The sequence below is a fragment of the Sardina pilchardus genome, chromosome 10 (genome assembly GCF_963854185.1).
Source record: "Sardina pilchardus chromosome 10, fSarPil1.1, whole genome shotgun sequence".
Taxonomy (NCBI): Eukaryota; Metazoa; Chordata; class Actinopteri; order Clupeiformes; family Clupeidae; genus Sardina; species Sardina pilchardus.
In genome coordinates this window covers 15,705,823-15,723,322 of record NC_085003.1, presented here as the reverse complement: position 1 = coordinate 15,723,322, position 17,500 = coordinate 15,705,823, and the positions used below count along the sequence as shown (strand labels likewise).

The 17,500-nt window shown below is 49.0% G+C and overlaps 1 protein-coding gene across 1 annotated transcript in view; it reads left to right on the top strand.

Moving 5' to 3' along the window:
- The window catches only part of sema3e (sema domain, immunoglobulin domain (Ig), short basic domain, secreted, (semaphorin) 3E), a 49,847-nt gene that overhangs the window by 22,370 nt on the left and 9,977 nt on the right, over nt 1–17,500 (top strand). Inside the window, exons 3-11 of the mRNA XM_062548164.1 lie at nt 1,351–1,410; nt 1,753–1,872; nt 8,034–8,121; nt 9,453–9,569; nt 12,532–12,674; nt 12,951–13,065; nt 14,848–14,917; nt 15,169–15,313; nt 16,784–17,006. Of these exons, the coding sequence (XP_062404148.1) occupies nt 1,351–1,410; nt 1,753–1,872; nt 8,034–8,121; nt 9,453–9,569; nt 12,532–12,674; nt 12,951–13,065; nt 14,848–14,917; nt 15,169–15,313; nt 16,784–17,006 (1,081 nt within the window). The remainder of the gene's footprint in view (nt 1–1,350; nt 1,411–1,752; nt 1,873–8,033; nt 8,122–9,452; nt 9,570–12,531; nt 12,675–12,950; nt 13,066–14,847; nt 14,918–15,168; nt 15,314–16,783; nt 17,007–17,500) is intronic.

Below are 17,500 nucleotides of genomic sequence, written 5' to 3'. Positions count from 1 at the left end.
CCATCCAAACACATACCAGCTGCATTCGCTCTTTAAATTAACACACACTCACACTCACACTCACACACACACACACACACACATACACACACACACACACACACACGCACGCACACGCACGCACACGCACGCACACGCACTCACACACTCTTCCAGATCACTGCTTTTGCAATGTGTTTAAATTTGGATCAAAGAAAGCTGATGGAACAGCTGAACTTCTGTCTCATTGCAAACGTTCATCTCAATTGCACAAAATAATAGGGATCTTTCAGCAGTGTCTCACCATCACAGACGCGTTGGTAATGCAAATAGCCATCCATATCCAAATGAACTCTTTATCCAGCAACACAGCAGGCCTACTGTGCTATTAGAGTCCACAATTATAGTGTCTTGAAATGTTAGACTGTGACTAACTTCAGTTCCTGAGCACAACGACAGGACCAGATATTCTAATGGGTTTAACAGGTCGGCTTAATGTGATGTTTTCCATGCGCACACACCATAGCTTAGATATGTGACCTCTGCTGTCATAAAGACATGGAGGGTGTTTATGAAGTTCCAGACATATTCATAAACCAGACACTGCTGGTGACTAAAGACTTTGCACCGGGTCAAGGGCTTTTTATGCCTCCGATTCCGGCACAAACATTGTTAAAATCTAAAGAATGACGTCAAACTGGAACATATGGCACTTGTGAAAAGTCTCTCTCACTTCCCTGGGCTTAAGACACAGACAGGGATGGGGGAAGATTGCATATAAGGTTATTGTATGACAAGAGCTGAGGCTATGTATGGTTATGAGGCTGTGCAGAGTTTATGTCTGAACGCCTGCGATGACTGAAGTTGTTGTAATTTTCTAAAAGCGGCGCACCGTTTCTAAAGTGCCCTCTTGTGCTCTGATTTATAGAAACACTCTCAGACACACACACAAGACACACACACACACACACACTCACTTACTGAATCTGACATATTCTCTACATGTTCACATGGTGACGTTCATAACGATGAACTGTTGTATAGCTTGAACAACATGCTATTTGTTATGTTATGTTAAGTTATATTACAACTTTACTTCAAAGAACTGACAATAGCATCTGTTTTGTCAAAAGTTTGTTTAATGTAAATAGTCATGCCATAATGCGTTTCATATCCGTTACTAAAACAGACCTCATTGTAGGACCTCAAGTCCAGTCAGCTGTTTACAATAAGACAGAACATGGAGGTTTTCATGGAGCATTTACTTCCATACTTTGATGCATATGTATTTGCACAGTTGTGTGTATGAGTCTGTATGTTTATGACATATGCCATGTGCATGCTTGCCCCCCCCCCCCCCCCCCCCCCCAGATCCACTGGGCGGTGTCTGAGGACCAAGTGGAGGACTGCCTGAGGAAGGGACGAGAGAAGGTAGGCTCCTCGTTTAATTCGCTTCATCATCCTGACACCAGGATATATGGTGCAGCAGTTTGCTGAATCTGCGTATAGCTGTGGGCTGCATCTGCCCCTGGCACTGCCACTGACGCCGGGCAAAATGGATTAATGGTCTGGATTAACTACGGGGCTCGACCTGAATAGAGCTCAAGCTAAATTCCTGCTGTCAACTGTTGTGGTTTAAAGATGGATGGCTCATCCATAGAACTGTACTGTATGTCAGAAAAAATGATGGATACTCTCTCTCTCTCTCTCTCTCTCTCTCTCTCTCCCCTTCTAAAACTCCATCCCCCCTTCTCCCTCTTTCTCTCTCTCCAGTCGGAGTGTGCCAACTACATCAAGCTGGTGCAACAGCATGACAGTGCCCACCTGCTGGCCTGTGGGACTGGCGCTTTTAACCCCGTGTGCACCCACATCAAGAAAGGACACTGGCACGAGGTGAGCGAGCCCTTTAGAGACGCCCTATGGCCCTGCACATAACAATGTCTCCCAGTGCTAAGCTGAGTGAGTTGGGTGGGTGTGAAGTGTGGCTGTACTGATAGCATGCCCATGGGTGTAGCCGCTCCACAGAGACAGAGTTAATTCCCCTCACTATGGCCCCTTTTGTTGGAGCCCAGCGGAGCCTGAAAGCGAACAGTACACCTGTGCACAACTGCGTGGCGCTGCCAACTGCTCGCAGAGGTGGGCAGCTGCCAGTTTTCATACAATGCCTCTTAATATGGGAGCTGGTGCAATATCGCATGAAGTGCGTGTGTGAAGTGACTCAGGCGGCGTTTAGCGGCTGGCGTCCAGAGAGGGCGAGCAGGGACCGGCACGGGCCGGCCCACGGGATGAAAGTGCCACTCTCAGATGGCCATGCTCTCTGGGACTGATTATAGGCCCCATGTGTGGTTGTGTGGTTGTGTGTGTGTGTGTGTGTGTGTGTGTGTGTGTGTGTGTGTGTCTGTGTCTGTGTCTATGTCTGTGTGTGTGTGTCTGTGTGTGTGTGTGTGTGTGTGTGTGTGTGTGTGTGTGTGTGTCTCTGTGTGTGTGTGTGGTTGTGTGTGTGTGTGTGTGTGTGGGGGGGGGTTGTGCTGGGAAGCCTTGTTTTTGTCCAGAGAGGCATGCAGGGCCAGTGAGTCAGGCCTTCGGCGCTCGTGACATGTCCACTGAGCGGAGAGCGGGAATCTGCTCGTGTTTTCGCCTGCATATGTGTGTGTGTCTGTGTGTGTGTGTGTGTGTGTGTGCGTGGCTGTGTTTGTGTGGAAAAGAGAGAAACAAATTCCGCCACACTTCCTTTGTCTATTCTACACGTCTATATTTTATCCTGTGTGACGGCCGCCTGTCTCAGCCACAGAGGTTGGATGTTTGGTCTATTGTCTCTGCCTTTAATTATAACGTGTCAAAATGGCCTCACGTCCAGCGTACACTCCCTTTGTTCTAGCACACGTCTCTGCACACGGCTACTGCTGTGAACACTGGGTGCCAAAAGCTAAATCTAGCAGATTAAGTCTGGAGTTTGGGTTTCAGGATACTGTGTGGATGTAGGGAGAAAAAGGGGGTTCAGAGGATATTTATGACCCGTGATGAAAGAATCTCACAAAGTAGGAGCACTTATCATCGATTAGTTTTGCCTTTTAGCTCATAATGAAGGAAGCCAGGAGACTGGATCAGCAGTCTCTCTCACAGCCGCCTCCAAAATCCGTGCCAAGTTCTCCAGTCGCCCATTTCCTGCTAGCCTCAACACCAGTTTAATGAGATCTTACAGATTCTGGAGAAAAAAAGATGCGTCGCTCCTCCAACATCTCGAGCCAAGGATGGCGAGGTGTCCGTGGCAACGAGAGAGAGAGAGAGAGAGAGAGAGAGAGAGAGAGAGTGGGAGAGTGGGAGTGAGGGATAGAGAGAAAGAAAGAAAGAGTTTATTTTCACATGTGCGTGGCAGCTTTATCATTTCTCTGCTGAGAGGATCTACGACGGAGAGAAAACAAACATCCTCATCCTCTCGGGGGAGCCTCGGTCAAATTAAAGAGAGTCTAAATTAAAGAGGAACAGCGCTCCGTCTCAGAGAAGAGAGGAGTGAGGGGAGGAGTGGAGGGTGGAGGGGAATGGAGAGGGAGGTAGAGAGCGAGGGAGGGAGGAGAGGAGAGGAGAGGAGTTCCCCCATCTGCTGTCTGTGGTTTGAGTGCTCGCCCGAGGGTCACTTCTAATTCGTGTGTGGCAACGGCGTACATGGCTTTTTTTCTCTCTCTCTCCCTCATTCTTTCTTTCTTTCTTCCTCTCTCTTGAGCTCGTCTCTTTTTTGTCTTTGTCTCTCTTTCTTCTACTCTCTCTCTCTCTCTCTCTCTCTCTCTCTCTCGATGTCTCTCTCTTTCTCTCTCTCTTCCCTCTAATTTCTTTCCCCTTTGAACAGCGACACAGTTTCCATTTAAGATCAGATCGCGCTGAAAAATAAACGTTCAGATGTGTAAATATGTGGTGGGCAGAGGGATCTAATTCATATGCGGCTGGGGAGCGGTGACCTCCCTTAGGCTTTTGGAACAGAACATTCAAACTCTGATCAAGAGCGTGGCAGCGTATTTTGATAACAACATCGAATTCCAAAGCAAGTGCGGCGAGTATTTCCCTCATTACTTTGGCACACGCACACAACTCTGGATATTGGAAACCATCTGGGGAGAGCAAACAAGAACAGACACGAGAAAACTTCAGAAATGTATTGAAAACCAATTCACAACTTGTGCTGTATACAAATTCACAGAACACACATTGTTTTCGCGAGGGTCTGCCACGGGTCGAGGTTGGGTAATCTGAGGAAAGGGTTCACTGATCTCAAAGCAGTGATGGAGAACCTCCAAGGAGATCAAGGCCAGCAGTGCAGCTCATGAAAACTCTCTCCACTCAGTGACACACACAGACACAAACACACACACACACACACACACACACACACATGAATGCATGCCTAAATGAATGGACACACTCGGGGGAGAGGATCAGAGCGTGTGGGACTGCGTAGTGACACTCTGCAGAGGTGAACGAGCTGAGCTGACAGCAGAGAGAGATTGCTGCTGCGCTACAGAAACATGTTTGTTCCAGAGACAGAGGGGGGCGGGGGCAACTCAAAACAGATTCACTGTGAACTTACACTAAACAGACCCAGTAACCCCAAAAAACCCTGGTGCCTCAGAACCCCTCTGACACACCCTCCTCCACTCGTCTCTCTCTTTATCTCTCTCCCTCTCTCTCTCTTTCTCTCCCACTCTCTCTCTTTCTCTCACTCTCTCTCTCATTCTTTTTCTCTCTCACCCACAAAGCCACACATCAGCGTAACACTCCCCCATTTTAATCAGCAGTTCCCTCTCGTCTCCAGCTCACCTTCACCCAAAGTCATGAACTTCCTCTGTAGCCACTCCTTCACCCTGTGCATGCAGAGTCCTCAAAACACCCCATACACCCCACACACACACACACACACACACACACACACACGCTCTCTCTCACTTTCTCTCTCTCTTTCTCTCTCAACACACACACATACTCCAGAGCACTCCATGCACACACACACACACACACACACACACACACACACACACACACACACACACACACGCACACACACACACACACACACACACACACATATCTGACATGCCAAAACCACAGATCTCACTCCTCATCCCAATCCTCTCCAGCTCCAGCTCCAGCTCTGTATCAGTAGTTCTAATGTCAGTGGTTCTAATGGTGCAGCACTCCTCTCCTGTCCTGTCCAGTCGCACCCTTAAGCCGCACTCGTCTGCCTCACCCTCAACCGGAGGCAGTAAACCTCCGCGTCACCCCCAACTAAAACACCGGCACCTCCATCACCAGCTCGGACTCTGAGTGTGAACTCCGCGCTCTCGCTCACTGAGCTCCGGCGATCAACACACACATTCCACACCGAAAGCTCTGGATCTCCTCCCCTCTGTGTGGCCCTAGAACCAGCAGCTCACACCTCACATCTCATCACCGGGCTATCCACACACACACACACACACACACACACAGACCTCACATCTCATCACCGGGCTATCCACACACACACACACACACACACACACACACACACACACACATAGACCTCACATCTCATCACCGGGCTATCCACACACACACACACACACACACACACACACACACACAGACCTCACACAACCTCCAGGCCCTTCATTCCATGATGGCGTCCACCCCACCCACAAGTCCAGACCACAGGAGCAGATCTCCTCTCAGCCTCCGTCTCCCTCTTCTTCTCACAGGCCCTGGTGGCTCACACACAAGCCCCCAATTCTCCCCTTTTCCGCTCAGTGGGGTGGGAGCATACCTGCTGACCCAGCCATCCAACACCACACACACACACACACACACACACACACACACACATACTGTAGACACACACACACACACACACACACACACACACACACACACACACACACACACCACAGACCACAAACACAATGCAAACACAAACCACATTGCTATCAGAGCAGCCAACTATTTCAAGGAAGCTCTGTTCACGGTTGCCTAACATAGGCCAGATATTGCTACAATTCCCAGTGGTTTCCAAGCTGTCATAAACCATCTAGACATTTGTGGTATTTGCGTCGTTGTGATTTTTGATTGTTGTCCCGGCGGCTGCTCCTTCAGAGATGTGTTTCACGGGTGTGAGAAACAATATCCAACCGGAAGTGACACGCATGCCCATTATAAATCACTTCCTGCGATCACCGGACTGTTCACAAGTCCAACTCGTTCAGCCTCACCCGAGGTCACCAGACACACTGCCTACTGAGCTAGTGAAGGGGCCATTGAGAACGCGCCAGAATTGAGAATTTAATGGAGATCACCTTGAAATCACAGAGTCTCTGGAGTATGACCCCGGGGGACAGCGTGGGTCTCTCACAGGTCAGCAAGGGCCTTCCTGTCCTCCAGCCCCCGCCTCTCCTGTTTTGGTTATGCATCTCTGGAACACAAAACAGGCTGAACATGCATGTGTATGTATATATGTATATATATATATTATATGTATATAAAAATAAAGGAACACTTTGAAAACACATCAGATACATCATGCTGCTGCTATACTCTTATGAACAAGTGTTCCCTTCGTTTTTTTAGCAGTGTATTATATATACAGTATATGATGTGTGTGTGTGTGTGTGTTTGTGTGTGTGTGTGTGTGTGTGTGAATTTCAATTTCAATACACACAAACACACACACACACACACACACACACACACACACACAAGAGTGTTGGAGGGCTTGCGGGTAGTAATGCATGCTGCCTGACATCCTGTAGAGTATTAAGGTGCGGACGTCTGGGGTCCCCCATCCCCCCCCCCCCCCCCCCCCTCCTCTCCCCCCGTCATCATCATGGACTTTCCTGTCTCTCATTAGCCCCTTTAATCAATCAGCGGGGTCATCCTCTCTCTCGCATTCACTGCTCTTTGAAGAGAGCATCCATCAGCAAGCTGCTCTGCCATGCTGCTTCTGTGCTGTGTGTGTGTGTGTGTGTGTGTGAGAGAGAGAGAGAGAGAGAGAGAGAGAGAGAGTGAAAAAAAGCTCAGATCATTACCAGAGGCATCAATCATGGTGGGCCATGCAGTGCTGGAGGCGTCCAGTCCGGGCTCTCGCTGCCATTACTGCCTATGACTCCACCACACACCACTACTGGAGGAGAGAGAGAGGGAGAAAGAGAAAGAGGGAAAGAGAAATAGAGAGAGAGAGAGGGAGGGAGAGAGAGGGAGAGATGGGGGAGAGAGAGAGAGTAAGAGATGCAGTGGGAGACATACAGGTTACTTGTCAGGTTTTGAGTGTTTGCATAAGGGTTTACATGCACAATTGTGTGTAGGGAAAAGAGTAGTAGTGCATTATTCATGAATGCTTCAGTCTGAGTTTGTGTTTATGTTTGTGTGTGTGTGTGTGTGTGTGTGTGGGTGGGTGTGTATGTGTGTGTTTGTGCATGTGCAAACATGTGTGAGTGACTGAGACTGCATGAGTGTGTGTGTGTGTGTGTGTGTGTGTGCATGTGTGGATCATGCAGTAGTGTGTTAATCGAGCATTCAAGCGCTTTAGCGGGGGAGGTCAACGGAGCAGTGTGGTCTCGCTCCGCAAGTTCTCATTGATGAATTGCTCTGGCTAACGCAGTTTGATATCGACCACGGGAATACATTACCCTTCATGATGCGCTCAATTAACACACGCGCCTCCGCTTAACAATCAATCACTCAGCCTCTGATAACGCCTCCACAACCAACTGCGTTCAAATCCAGGAAAAAATGAACATAAACATCTCCGAGGATACCTCCTGTGACACACAGCAGAGGGTCGTGAAGCGTGATGTATGAGTGTGTGTGTGTGTGTGTGTGTGTGTGTGTGTGTGTGTGTGTGTGTGTGTGTGTGTGTGTGTGTGTGTGTGTGTGTGTGTGTGTGTGTGTGTGTGTGTGTGTGTGTGTGTGCGTGTGCGTGCGTGAGCGTGCATGTGTGTGTGTGTGTGTGTGTGTGTGTGTGTGTGTTTAAAGTATTAGCCTGATGATGAGTGTGGACTGTGGGTGATGTGTCCATGGCTGTTGTGTCTCTGCAGGATGCGGATGTGGATGTGGAGAAGCAAGAGAGCGGGAGAGGGAGGAGCCCGTACGACCCCAACAGCCCCATCACCGCCACCAGCGCCAGTAAGCTCATCCCCCACCTCACCTCACCACACCACATCCCACCACACTCCTGCATGGAAACACTCAACATGGCTTGCATTAGGAAGGCTAAAGAAAACAGCTAAAAGGACAAAATGCTACAAAGGCATACTGTACATTTTTGTGCTCATTCACTTTCAAAGCATAATACCGTAACGGATGTGAAGGATGTTTTTAATATGGCAACCTAATGCTGGAGAATGTGGGGACTTTTTAAAAAATACAATGACCCTGATCCGGCCACCTGAGGCGTACGATTCCAGCTTAAACATCCGTCTATCTCCGTCTGTTTCTCTTCGCTAATGCCTGCAGCGTGCATAGCACGTCTGAAGCTCTGAAAGGCAGCGGGCTTTTGATTTTGACTGACGGCTAAGCCAGTCTCTTCAAGCTCCTCAGCTGCCAAAAGCAATAGAATGTTAAGGCATTTGGCAGCTAAATTCTGCTACTCCCTCCATCTTAAGAGCCTAAACCTGGGAAAAGCCCAACGGCAATAGAACAGCATTAATTCTATATCTGGCACGACACCCCACCACCACCACCACCACCACCAAAGCCCCCATCTCCACCCCCCCCCTCTCCCCCTCCAGCCCCCACACTCCCTCTCTTTCTCTCTGCCTTCCATGTCCCTCTCTCCCAGAGCCGAGATGAGATTGTGCTTTCCGCCTCAGGCGCCCAGCTTAATAAAAGGCTGTTCAGTGGTCCCAACTCATCTGTGTTTGTGCTGGGGCTCATGTATGTAAAGCACCTCTGGCTACAACCCCATCAGCTCCATCAGCTCCCTCAGATCCCTGTGCTCAGTGGAGGCTAACGCTAGCAGGAGCGCCGCGGAGAGAGAGACGAGGCAGAGAGCGCTCGGGAACGACGCCCGTGGAGGTGGCACTTTTATTGGGCCATTAATTCAGCTCATCACCACGGGCAACAAAACTGCCAGCTCTTTTAGTTTGCTTTATTGTTTTCCTTTCACAAGCTTCATGGGGAAAATAATAAAAACGAAACGACGCAACCTTTTATCTCCTTTTCATCAGTTTATATTCCGGCGGGAGCCGCCAAATGTTATAGCATTTGGATGACTTTTACATCTTATAGACTGGCGTTAATTAAATTAAAGTAATTAAACAATTTCCTTCAGGCTGAAGGTACTCTCTACCAGCCTGTGGCATCTTATATGCAAGTGCTGAGAAAGCCACACATGGATTACTGTAATGTGCAGTCCCTTCACTGCCCCCTAGTGGGCAGCGGTGGAACTGCTATTAGTCAGGGGTTAAATTGGGAGATGAGCGTGCACTGAATGTGATGTGTGTGATTGCTATTAGGGGGGCAACTCTACGTGGGCCTGTACACGGATTACTGGGAGAACGACGCAGCGCTCAGTCGCCTGGGCAACCACAGCTACACGAGGACAGAGAGTTACGACCGGCAACAACTGAATGGTAAGGACACACACACACACACACACACACACACACACACACACACACACACACACAGAGGGAGAGACAGTCACTCTTTCTTACACACACATACACCAAATCACCAAAATCAATTTACGAATGAGTGCACGACGTAGCGCTTTTACTTTCCAGCACAAACAGGGATTCACACACCACACACCACTCAATGATCAATATACATAACTGGTGGCGTGGAGGTGCTGAGAGCCATGGCAGCCCAAACAAGCCATCAGTTAGCCAGCACGGAGCGGGCCGCAGAGAGAGAGAGAGAGAGAGAGAGAGAGAGAGAGAGAGAGAGAGAGAGAGAGAGAGAGAGAGAGAGATAGAGAGAGAGAGATAGAGAGAGAGAGGGAGCACAGAAAGAGAGAGAGAGCACAGAGAGAGAGAGAGAGAGAGCAGAGAGAGAGAGCACACGGAGCAGAGGAGAGGCAGATGGAGAAGAATCATTGCAGCATCAGAGCGCACTCAGCAGCATGGAAACAGCAGCACTAGCGAGGAGACAAATGACTCAGGCGCCCCCTTTACACACACACACACACACACACACACACACACACACACACACACACACACACACACACACACACACACACACACACACACACACACACACACACACACACACACACACACACACACACACACACACACACACACACACACACATACACATACACATACACACACTATCTCGCTTTCTCACCCATGAAACACCCATTTCACAAACACCCATTTCAGTTCCACTGCACTACACACCCACGTGCCTTCCTCCCTCCACCACAAACACACACACACACACTATCACACACTATCACATCACACTCCTTTCCCCAACAACACTCATTTCCACTGCGCCAGTCATTCCATTCTCATCCACTTCCCCCAACCAAAACATTTACTCTGCACAGCGCGGCCGTCCGTCAGGGCACGGAGCCAGCTGCAGAGAGCACGCCGCAAAGTGGCCCAGCGCGCCCCAACACTCCGGAACACTCCGGAACACTCCGGAACCCTCGGCTCGTGAGCTGAAAAAGCCCGCACTGCACTCCGTTTGCAATCATGTTCACACACTCGCTCTCCGGACAGATACAGTATACAGATATGGAGGTTACACACGCATGCACGCACGCACAGACACAAACACACACACAGACATAAACACACACACATACATGCACATGCATGCACACACAAAAAACACACACGCACACACATTCACACACTGACACTCACACAAATGTACACGCCTGAATACACATGTATGTACACACACACACACACACACACACACACACACACACAAACACACTACCCTGAGCCATCCCGGACCCTAATCCATCAGTTCCACCAAAGATGGCGCGGCAGCTTGTGTGAGTGCAGAGATGAGGAGAGCAGGTGGAGAGTGCTGCTGTGCTGGGCTATGGAGGCTTCTGCTGTGCTGGGCTGGTCTATGCTATGCTACAGTATGTTGTGGCCCATGAGATGCTGGCCACCTCTCTCCCGCTGTGAGCCTCTCCAGGTCCTACTTTGTCATACATCTCAAGATCCATTTCATTTACGCTTCGCTGCTCTATCAACACAGTGCCCACTGACACTAATGCCTTTTCCATGTGTGTGTGTGTGTGTGTGTGTGTGTGTTTTGTGTGTATGGTATGTTTGTAGGATGGTGGGGGGTGTGACAGGAGGAATATGCTGTGTACCCTTTAGTTTTCATGGGTTACTAGGGAGGGTAAAATGTGTGTGTGTGTGTGTGTGTGTGTGTACTTTGTGTATATGTATATGTGTATATGTGTGTGTGTGTGTGTGTGTGTGTGTGTGTGTGTGTGTGTGTGTGTGTGTGTGTAGCCTACAGTATGTGTGTGTGTCCAAACAACAGTGTATCCAAGAGAAAGCAAGACTGGGGATGTATGGTTTGTGCTAGACGGTCAGGGGGCTCTGTTAAACATGTCTGCCCCATTAATCATTAGCGGGAGTAGAGAGGCGTCCCAGACAGGAGCCATCCATCTCCGCTCGCAACAGCTGACAGATCCAGACAGAACCAATCAAAGCCAGTCAGTCTCAGCCCCAACCAGACGGGCCAGACATTTCATCTGGGACCAGGAGGCTTAGCATGCAACAGGAGCCCAGATTTAAGATGGCAAAGCGATGATGCAGAGGTGTCAGCTAGTGAAGTAGCACCTGTGTGTGTATGTGTGTGTGAGTGTGTGTGTGTGTGTGTGTGTGTGTGTGTGCATGTATGTGTAGGTGTATGCCTGCAATGCTGTCTGCCTGCAATGAAGTTCAAGTGCATGCGTGTGAGTGTGTGTATGTGTGAGTGTGTGTGTGTGTGTGTGTGTGTATATGTGTGGGTCTGTGTGTGTGTCTCTGTGTGTGTGTGTGTGTGTGTGTGTGTGTGTGTGTGTGTGTGTGTGTGTGTGTGTGTGTGTGTGTGTGTGTGTGTATGTGTGGGTCTGTGTGTGTGTCTCTCTGTGTGTGTGTGTGTGTGTGTGTGTAAAGCAGTGCTATATATATATGAAGTTTGTTAAATAATGGATGTTGGGGCAGGGGCTCCTAGATGTGCTAAAAAGGTGTTAACAGCTCTCCATGTAGCAGTGAACGAGCTGTTAATGAGCTCATCTCTGATCGACTGCTCTGTTCCTGGCAGCAGTGGGAGTTTTCTGTGCTCTCTGTGTGTGTGTGTGTGTGTGTGTGTGTGTGTGTGTGTATCTCATGGACTATTGTTTAAAGACATAATGATTCATTCAAAGGACTATCTAATACATGGAAGACATCCAATTTAAACAACTCCCCCTAGCCACATGATGCATAGCCCAAGCGGACAGGATGTTAAATGAGACTTATCATTTGTCCTTGTGTGTGTGTGTGTGTGTGTGTGTGTGTGTGTGTGTGTGTGTGTGTCTTTGTGTGTGTGTGTGTGTGTGTGTGATCTTTTGTATCCTCTCAGAACCAAAGTTTGTTGGCTCGGCCGTGATTCCCGACAACGACGACCCGGCCGATGATAAGGTGTACTTCTTCTTCACGGAGCGCGTGTCGGACATGGAGGGGGGGGGCAAGGCTGTGCACACGCGCGTGGCCCGTGTCTGTGCCGTGAGTACCGCAGAGGGACACAGCCACAGCAAACACTTCCCTCGTAGCCAGGAAACAAGCGCTACCACATCAATTATTTACCGCTCTCCAAACTGCCCGCAGTTACTGTAATAGCGATTGTCCATCCTTATTCTCTCCCTCCAACTGTCTGTCTTCCTTTTTTTTTTATCACATTCTCTCCCTCTCTTTCTCTCTCTATCAACCCCTCCCTCTCTTTTTCTTTCTTTCTGTCTTCCTTCCTTTCTTTCTTTCTTTCTTTCTTCCTCTCCCTCTCAGAATGATGAGGGGGGTCAGAGGATGCAGGTGAAGAGGTGGAGCTCCTTCCTGAAGACACGCCTCATCTGTTCTGTCGCAGGACCCAACGGCATCGACACTCACTTCGACGAGCTAGGTAAAGCCTACCACACACACACACACACACACACACACACACACACACACACACACACACACACACACACACACACATACACTCACTTCGACGAGCTAGGTTAAGCCTACCACACACAGACACACACACACACACACACACACACACTCACTTTGACGAGCTGGGTAAAGCCTACCACACACAAACACTCACTTCGACGAGCTGGGTAAAGCCTACCATACACACACACACTCACTTGCCCCCCCACATACACACACAAAACACATCGACACTCACTTCGATGAGCTGGGTAATAAAAGCAGAGCGTATCCACATGCCCCCCCCCCCCCCCACACACACAAAAAGAATCCTCACCAAAACGATCGAACTGAGCACTTCTCACGTCCCCACTAAACACAAGCTACAGATGAAATCTGTCACTGCACATGAAGTCAGCGATGCTGCATATGTGAGCAGAACATCTGGCAGTGAGTGCATTTAGATGCAAATGAAACGTATACACTGGAGCAACAACCCAACCACAGCACTAGCAAAGCCAGAAGCACAAGTGGTTTGATCTGGAGTGCAGTAAATTAGCTGCGGCTGCCATTGCTGCTGAACCAAGTACATACAGTATGTATATTTACTGTTGCTTCTCGCTATCTATTCATTTGTTTGAAGACAATAATTGATTTGTAGACATAGAGCAAAATATGGAAAATCAATCGAGTGCAAAGGCTGGTGGAAAAAGCAATCAGAAAAAACTTCCATAGCGGCATGTAGTTGGAACTAGCAAGGCCCTTCAATGTCAAAGAGGCAAAGTCCCCTGACACCCATTCAGCTGGATGTGCACAATCCACCTCCCTCCCTCATGCAGAATGCATGCACTACACTGAGCAGAGGGGGCTTACTGTGTCTGTGTGTGTGTGTCTGTCTGTGTGTGTGTGTGTGTGTGTGTGTGTGTGTGTGTGTGTGTGTGTGTGTGTGTGTGTGTGTGTGTGTGTGTGTGTGTGTGTATGTGTGGTGAAATATGGAGCAGGGAAGGAGATCACCTGCATAAACCTGGGGTGTGTGTGTGCGTGTGTGTGTGTGTGTGTGTGTGTGTGTGTGTGTGTGTGTGTGTGTGTGTGTGTGTGTGTGTGTGTGTGTGTGTGTGTGTGTGTGTGTGTGTGTGTGTGTGTGTGTGTGTGTGTGTGTGTGTGTGTGTGTGTGTGTGTGTATGTGTGTGTGGTGAAATATGGAGCAGGGAGATCACAAGCACCACTTGCAGAGCTGCTGTCACACACAGGGTCGACCCTGCAGCGCAGAATAGCAATGCAGATGCAGAGGCCTCTCCTAGCCTCTCTCTCTCTCTCTCTCTTTCTCTCTCTCTCTCTCTCTCTCTCTCTCTCTTTCTCTCTCTCACTGTATCTCTGTTCTCTGTCTCTGTATCTCTCTGCTGGGTTCTCTCCTTGTTGTTCTCCTCAGAGCAGGCTGCTGGGTTCTCTCCTTGTTGTTCTCCTCAGAGCAGGCTGCTGGGTTCTCTCCTTGTTGTTCTCCTCAGAGCAGGCTGCTGGGTTCTCTTCTTGTTGTTCTCCTCAGAGCAGGCTGCTGGGTTCTCTTGTTGTTGTTCTCCTCAGAGTACAAAGACGCTTCAGTGTGTACAAAGAGGCTTTCTCTATAACAGCTACTAGGGATTTGCTGCAGGCATTTTAATCATACAAAGAGTGCTTTTTTAAAAGGTGGTTGAGATCTGGTGAGCTAATGCGATTTTATGCTTTTTGTGTGCATGGGCATGTGTGTGTGTGTGTGTGTGTTTTACAGAGGATGTGTTTGTTATGAAGAAAAAGGACGACAAGAATCCAGAGATTTTCGGACTGTTCAGTACCACAAGGTCAGCAGAAAATGAAATGGCCAAACCATATGTATCTACGAGTAACAGTTCATCCTTTTTTACACACGCATATTTTTACTGTACCATAAATATGTCACAGCAGTTATTTATATCTCTCTTTCACCCTTCACATCTCCTCCTCTCCTCTCTCCTCCTCACTCCCTCCTGCTGTCTTCCTCTCATTCTCTCTCTCATCCTCTACTCTCTCTCTCTCTCTCTCTCTCTCTCTCTCTATCTCTCTCTGCTGTTAGTAATGTGTTTAAGGGCTATGCAGTGTGCGTGTACAGTATGGAGGACATCCGGGCAGCATTCAACGGACCCTTTGCCCACCGGGAGCAGGCTGGACACCACTGGACCATGTACGAGGGCAGGGTGCCTTTCCCCAGGCCCGGCTCGGTGAGTGTGCTCCGCAGCCTGTCTCTCTCTTGAGCAGGAGACACAGCTATTGATTACGCAGCGTAGAGACAGAGCTCTCCACCGATAGATCGATCTGAGCCCAGAAACTGGCCCTCATCACGTTTCTCTCCAATCATGTTTCTCCACCTCAGTGCAGAAGATTGCCTTGTTTTCAGCCTTGTAGAAATGACTTTATTTACTGAGCTAGCTTTTGATATCTGATAGTCACATATTATGCGTTTGCTCTCTCCAAAGATTAGAAATGCAATTAATCAGAGTTCTTCAGAGTTGACTTTATCTTCAGATTTGGCATGAAATTGCTTTCCGTTTTAAGCTCCTCAGAAAATGCTGCGTACGATTAGAACGGAACTGATAAAGAAATTGTATGGATATTAGCACGAGGACATCAATTCACGACATGCTTATTGAACTGAATATTAACTCTCTTGAAAATATCATCCAATAACTCATTAAACTGAATTGAATGCAAATGTAGTGGTGTGATGTAGAACATTCAGCAGATGCTCACTTTGTTTTCGACCTACGCGGCGACCAGGATCCTGGATCCTGTTTCAGTTCCCATTGATTGGTGTGCTCGCTGCTACGTCTGAGTCTATTTTTGCCCAGTATGGGCGCTGACAACTCCAGCAGGCTGCTGCGGAGGACAGCACGGCATGCTGGGAAAACAAAAGAGTGATTTTTCTTTTCTTCAACCTCGTGTCCCCACTTGACTCACCCCGGTCCACAGCAGACCTGATTATGCTCTCCTCGGGGTCCCTTTCTTCTTAATCCAGCCCAAGATCAGGCTTTTGTGTGTCTCTTCGTTCACTCTCGACTTACACAATCAGCATGGTGATTATCTGATCTCTCTGGCATCACAGCCCCATGGACATAATTACCCAGGCCTGGACTGGGGTGCGGTGAGGGGAGGGGGGTAGGGGGGACGTTCACTCTGGCATGGATATTGCTCTCTGTGCTCATCTCATTGTTATTGCTCTTGTGCGCTGCGGCGATGTCATTTGGACTGAAATAAATAATTATCCGCCGGGCCTGTGTCAGCTGACTCTTTCTCCGAGTGCACCAGAGCTGTGTCCAGCAGCGGTGAGATCCTCATGATGTGCAGCAGAGCAGGAGCCATGGCAGCCCCGCTGCGCTCTCAACAACCCCCTGCTGCACATTTGTTGAAAACACAGAAATAAACCGTTGATAGGCTTGCCCTTTTTCAGGAAAACTGCAACACTGAAATAGAACAGAATATATTACACTGTTTACACATTAATGTTGTTGTGCTTCTCCCCCCCCCCCTCTCGCCTTCTCTCTTCCCCACCCCCTCTTCCCTCTCCCTCTTTCTCTCTCTCTCTCCCTCTCTCTCTCTCACACACACACTCTCTCTCTCTCACACGCTCTTTCTCGCACACACTCCCTCTCCCTCTCCCCCCCCCCTCTCTCTCCCTCTCTCTCTCTCTCCAGTGTGCCAGTAAAATAAATGGCGGGCAGTACTCCAGCTCTAAGGACTTCCCAGATGAGGTCCTGCGCTTCGTGCGCACCCACCCGCTGATGTTCAACGCCGTGCGTCCGCGCCAGGGCCGGCCCATCCTGCTGGAGACCGGCGGGGGCAGCAACTTCACCCAGCTGGCCGTGGACCACGTGGAGGCCGAGGATGGACACTACAACGTGCTCTACATCGGCACTGGTCAGCTTTATATGCACACACTACACCATCCACACACACACACTACACACACTACACCATCCACACACCCTATGGACACTACAACCTGCTCTACATCGGCACTGGTCAGCTTCATACACACACACTCGTACACAACTCACACACGTAGACACTCAACACTCACTCTCTTACACACATTCTGACTTTCTCTCACACGTAAACACTCATTCTCTTACACACACTCTCTCTCTCTCTCTCTCTCTCTCTCTCTCCCCCATTCTAATCACCAGTTTCTTCTCTATCTCCAGCTATCTCTATCTCTAACTCAAATTAGCCATACAGTAGCTATAATCTTTTTCAAAGCTCTCCTTCACCCAGAATCAAGCAAATCACCAAGTCAACACTTCCCAAGTGTACCCCTTTTAAGCCACACAAACACACACACACACACACACACACACACACACACTAGCATATTTTGAATAAATACATAGGATATATTCAAATAAAACACA